Source organism: Squalius cephalus (genome assembly GCF_949319135.1).
Source record: "Squalius cephalus genome assembly, chromosome: 20".
NCBI classification, from domain to species: domain Eukaryota; kingdom Metazoa; phylum Chordata; class Actinopteri; order Cypriniformes; family Leuciscidae; genus Squalius; species Squalius cephalus.
In genome coordinates this window covers 18,343,460-18,349,635 of record NC_137141.1, presented here as the reverse complement: position 1 = coordinate 18,349,635, position 6,176 = coordinate 18,343,460, and the positions used below count along the sequence as shown (strand labels likewise).

Genomic DNA, 6,176 nt, shown 5'->3' with positions numbered 1-6,176 from the left:
AACATAGATTTAATTTAAAAAAAATATATAACATGCCTATCTTTTTATATAAAATGTCAATTAGTAGCCTATAGGGCCAACTTATATATTCATACATACAACATTCATTGTACACACTTAAAATTTGAATATTTTGCCACTACTTTAATGGCAGTGTGGAAAGAGGTGCTTGCATGTTCCTTCCGCTGAATTGTTTGTTGTGGTCACGTGAGAGGAAACTAATTTTTTTTACTAGTTACTTACTAGTGCACGCGACGTGTCAAAACATATCTGCAATGAAATCTCATCAGCTGGGATGATAAGGTTAGGTTTTATGATTTATATAATGACAGAGTTCCTGACTACAGCTTCATATGCATGGACTTGGATGTTTATAATGTTTTTACATGCATATAGCCTACTGGTTTGATCCTCGTGCTTTAATGTTGATGCGTTTACGGCTGTTTTGGAACTAGTTAAAAGATATCCATATGTTGCTTATGTAGTTACTAAATTACACTGAAATACACGAAATCTAAGACTTGTTTGTTAAAAAGGTGGCAAGATCTCTTATTGTCTATAATTAGACGAAGACTGACATGTTTTACCCAGTAAAGCAGGATGAACATGTTTGGTCTGTACGGAAGTCTACAGATGGGTTGTTGCCAGATCTTTAAAAATAAAATCCCTAAATTTGCTTTGTAAAAATGTAACATTTTTACATTAAGAAAGCGTGCAGCGACCTCTAGAGCTAGAATGCAAGCAGTTAATGTGACATATTATTTAGAAAAAATCTTACACAACAGAAGCGACATGGCAACCCTACACTTCACGATTTAACTGAACAAGAGGGGGCGCTACAGCTCTGTGATTAGTTGTCGGCGGAACAGAGCGGTGTGTGATTGGCTGTTGACGCGACGGAGTGGGCCGAGCGGCGGTGTGCGATTGGCCGAGTGGAGGGACGGAGGGGGAAAGGCTGAACTGATCAGCTGGTCTCTGCAGATATCTGACTCCTACAAAACAATGTAGGGAGAAAAAGTGCTGAATGACACAATTGCCGGCAGGAGAAACACCGGATCACACAGACCGTTGCGGAACGACCGGATCTAACACGGTTGCAAGATTTTGCCCGGCCTTGCCGCCTGATTCAGAGAGGATACGCGCAGGACTGCAGTATAATATTTCCTGTCTCATCTGTGTTACTGTTTACCTTTGCTGTTTCACATTTCAGTGATGCGAAAGCGAAAAGCGAACGAAGATCATGACAGCTCGTTCACGGGTACACTGCTGGACGGCTCCGATCTAAAGCAGTGCCACAAAAAGACAGACGCTGCTTCTGATCCAGGAGGCTCTGGGACAGCGATGGGGAGACGCTGCAGGAGGTGAGACACTGATGACCAGTTTATATCAGTATAAGTTTCTGGAAAGCTTGCTCAAGACTTGTCTTTGCTTTACATCAACTTATACAGTCCCATGGAACCCTAGTATGTAAAAAAATGAGCTGTATAATAACTTTCATTATGCATTTAGCTAGAAATCTGTTAATAAATAATAATGGCATGGAACTGTTTTATATACAAATTACCAGATATATGCAGTATTATGTCTTCTCTGATGACTCCTGTTTGGAAAGCCTGGCTCAAAGTTGTTTTTAAGTTATGTGTTTTCAGTGTTATCTTGTGTATTTTCAGCATAGAGTCCCGTTTGATGTTTGTTAACATGATGTTACATGCATTATTGGCATTCCTCTGAGATCCTAGTGGTTTTAAACTCTTATGAGGCACAGAGCCACATATATTATTCTCTGTGATTGAATCACAGTCCCATGTGACTCTCTTGAGACTCTAAAGCGGAGGTCTTCAATCCTGCTCCTGGAGGGCCACTGTCCTGCAGAGTTTAGTTCCAGCCTGCTTTAAAACAATGCAAAGGTGTGTTTAGCTGATTCAGGTGTGTTGGAACTAAACTCTGCAGGACAGTGGTCTTCCAGAAGCAGGATTGAAGACCTCTGCTCTAAAGGGTATTTAGGCTGTTCCATTGCAAAACTAGTTCAGCAACTTCTGGGTGTAGTGTGAAGTCATTGTAAGTTTGGGATGTTTGTGCAAAGCTTAAAAAACATGTGAAGTCAATGCGGCTTTTATTCTACGTCTTTTAGCTTTGAGGCCCGTTTAATCTACTCCTAAATGTTGACAAAATTCACTTGTTACACAAAATATACAGATATGCGCATTTCAATTTTACAAGAAAACCCAAAATGTTGATGACTCGTCCTGCTCTTTCACAGATTTTTTTTGTCCAATCATATTGGGTTATTTATTTATTTATTTAATAAAACACAAGACCATCAATATCTCGTCCAAACATCCTGTCTCAGAAAGAAATGTCACATTTCACTGTCACTGTTCAAATGTCACTGTTCGCACGAAGTGCACAAGCATCTCAAGAATCATGTTACACTTTTTTGTTCACTGTAACTCAAATTCCAGGTCAGACTCCACAAACCCTAAAATGTTGTTTTACAGTTCCATTGTTTAGAAATTTGAGGCACAAAATTCAAAGTATTGTGCTTTTTGGGAAGTAATTCATGTTTTGTGACACTGGTCACAATCTTTACCGTTTTTCTTTTTTATCGCACTGACCTTGTACGTAGTAGCTTAAGTATTTCTGTCTCAGTCAAGTGGAAAGATCTTAAAGCCAGATTTGGAGTCCATCGGAGATCCCCTACATGCAAAAAGAGAGTCAGTTTTCTAATGCATGGTTAAGTGGCTGCAAGGTGATATCATCTGTAGACGTACTCATGCAGTTCATGTTTTTTACTGCTAAAATTAAAATAATGGTAGATTACATCAATGTAGGAGGATGCAATAGTCATGTTCAGCTGTTGTCCAGGCATATCTCTGCTCAGATTATAAGGGATATTATTAGGCCTTAAATGCAAAGATTCTAGAAATTTCTAATGAATAACTAAGGTGTGTGTTTAGTGATTTTATTCTTCTCGGCCAGTACTTGCTCTGCAGATGAAAGTGGGAGGAAGGTGGGGCATTACTGGACATTCTGGTCCAGCAATATGGTGTTAAAACATTGTACACTCAGCAAAGTACTGCCAGAATATATTGCTGATTGGGAACCTGGAGGAGTTCCTACAGATCAATGCTTCTCAGCTTGTGGGTGACAACCCAAAAATGCTTTTAAGATTAGAGGATTGTGTTAGGTTTTATTGTTGCCACATCATGTGGAAATACACACTGCTTTTGAGTGAATTGGCTGTGACCTTTGACCCTGAAGGACAGTTAGAGACCTATGCCTCATGTTTGCTTAATGTTGCACTACCATTCAAAAGTTTGAGGTCAGTAAGTTTTTTTTTTTCTTCTTTTTTTCTTAAAGAAATAAATACTTTCATTCAACAAGGATGCACTAAATTGATCAAAAGTGACAGTAAAAACATTTATAATGTTATAAAACATTTCTGTTTAAAATATATATTTTTTTTACTTTTTAATAATTCTTAGATCAAAGTATATCACAGTTTCCACAAATATATTATGCAGCACAACTGATTTCAGCATTGATATTAATAAGAAATGTTTCTTGAGCACCAACTCAGCTTATTAGACTGATTTCTGAAGGATCATATGACACTGAAGAATGGAGTAATGATGCTGAAAATTCAGCTTTGACATCACAGGAATAAATTACATTTTAAAATATGTATGGAAAACAGTTGTTTTTTGTTGTTACTGTTTTTACTTTATTTTTGTTCAAATAAATGCAGCTTTTGTGAGCATAAGAGACTTCTTTCAAAAACATTTAAAACCCCTTACCGGCCGCAAACTTTTAAAAAACTTTTAAAGTGTATGTGAATAGTGTCTATTAGAAATAAGCTAGAGCTCTGATTAATCTGATTCATAGTGGGATTTAGCTTTATAAGGAAACGCTTACAGCTCTTAACTACTATAATGTTACAAATGATTGCAGTTAGTTTCAACTGAGCAGTTGTTATGAAAGATTCCATTAAAAGATTGTAACCTGTAAAATGTCCTGTTATAGAAGACGTTGTTTGTCAAATTAGCATGAAACTCTAGCAGGAAATGGTATGGTAAAGTTCTACCATCACATCTCATTTGAACTGCCACTCTACTATTGCACTGTATCCGATGCCGCAGTAATCGGACTCTCCTCCGGTGCTGTATGGGTCTGGGGTATTGGGTGCTGGAGCCGGTCATGTGTCCGACACAGGAGCTGCCGCTGGTTAGTCTGGTTGCAGTGACCTTTGTGTGGCTAGCCAGTTTCAAGGTTAACAGGGTCAGATCAGCTTTAATTCACAGGATCTGTGAAATTAAGTAAATGAGCTGAAATCCCATGTAACATTTTAGACATGGAAGTTAAAGACTTCATTAAATTGCTTGAGGAGAACAGTGTTGACTTTTTAGCGCAATTTTCCTACGGACAAAATTGCGATTGTTAACTCATGATTTCTGTTCTGTCTGTGCGCACCAATCTTGCACTTCTATCTCCTCCTCAACCAGACCACCTAGAGACTTCGGGTTTTCGGCATTATGTTAAGGAAGGTCTAATCTCGGGAACGCACACAAAAAAAAAAAAAAAAAAAAAAACATAAAAAGATTTACTATCTCTTAGTGTTGTGATCCCATGACGTCAGAAAATTGCGCTAAAACACTCACTGAGTTTTTATTACTTGTTTTTTAATTGAAACAGGATGGTTGGTAATACTTTGGTGTTTTTTCTTGCTATAGAAAATCATACATTTAAATACATATGTCTGTCATTTATTAACTAGCATTTAGGCCGTTTACACCTGGTATTAAGATGCGTTTTCTTCGACCGGATCACAAGTGGACGACGCTGAATACAGGTGTGTAAATGGGTCGTCTACTTTCGACCACTTCCAGAGGTAGTCGAAAACTCATTTGACCGGATTGCTTTCATAGTTTTCTACAGCTAGAATTATTTGAATTATCATTATTTGAACAGCCACAGAAGACGGCCTACTCTCCTCCTACTGACCTATTGCATAAACATTAAGGGTAGCACGCTGGCCAGACGGATTTAAACTTTGTTGGCTGAAGACCCAAGTTTGGTTTGAAGAGGAAAAACGTACCAAGCATGATGTTCTCTCGCCATTCCTGATTTCTAACACGCTCTCACCGCGTTCGGTGTGGTTTTTCCCGCTGTTAGTGCTGAAATGAAAGAGTGGACAAAAGAGACGGATTAAAACATCAGGTGCAAACGGGAATGTGTCTGCTTGTGTCTGCTTGTGAACTGATCCACCAAAACATCTTAAAATCATCTAAACATCTACAAATCTTAATACCAGGTGTAAACAGAGCCCAAGATGACGAAGTCGCCATGAAATGAAAATTCACTCTTGTTTTCTAAATGTTATTGATCTTATTGCCAACTATTCATCCATGCATGTTTCACTTGTACAATTTTCTTTTGACTCTTAATTTTTTTATTAAAATATCAAAACTCGATAAAATAACAGACTTCTCTTTGTGATGCATGTCGGACTTTAATCATTTTGTCCGCTTCCCCTTTCTTATAGTCGACTGCTCGGATTCAGATCTGCCTCCATCCAATCAACAATGGATGCATAGAACCATTTCATTCAGATGTACATCACAATATGGACGAAAAGATCTGTTGCTACTTCCGTTACATCATGCCTAAAGCTAAAAGGCATAAAAAAATCTCTTGATTTGATTTTACGGGGGCAAATTTAAATAGGTTGTTTTTGGTTGCATTCCCTTGTTCTTAAAGACATTCATCTCAAGAAGGGGTGGCTAGCCTTCAGCCTAAATAATGCCTGTAAACCATGTCAGTTATTCACTCTGCACATTTCAACCTGAAATTCTGGTCTTTTCTTGCATCCTGGGATCAGGAGCTCTAGATCAAATGTAGACCCAAGAGGCGTCCTAATCGTGACAATTTGGTGTCTTATTTTAGCTCTTCCTTTGAAAGTATGTCAGGTTTGATTGGAAAAAGAAGTCTTGACAAGGTTTCTTCTATTGAAATCTTTTTTTAGATTTCAGGAAGACTAATAACAGATCTTGACAATGATTATTGGAGAAACATGCTAAGAGTGTGTTAACTCTTTCCTCCAGCATTTCTTAAGAAAGTTGCCAGCCACTGTCATCATTGATCATTTTCACAAAATTTTCATGGGCCCCAGAATATAT

The 6,176-nt window shown here is 38.0% G+C and overlaps 1 protein-coding gene across 1 annotated transcript in view; it reads left to right on the top strand.

Moving 5' to 3' along the window:
* The first annotated feature begins 205 nt into the window (after positions 1 to 205).
* The window catches only part of abhd12 (abhydrolase domain containing 12, lysophospholipase), a 32,245-nt gene continuing 26,274 nt past the window's right edge, over positions 206 to 6,176 (top strand). The window contains exons 1-2 of the mRNA XM_079853104.1: positions 206 to 303; positions 1,211 to 1,361. Coding sequence (XP_079709230.1) covers positions 1,213 to 1,361 — 149 coding nt within the window. The 5' untranslated portion in view covers positions 206 to 303; positions 1,211 to 1,212. The remainder of the gene's footprint in view (positions 304 to 1,210; positions 1,362 to 6,176) is intronic.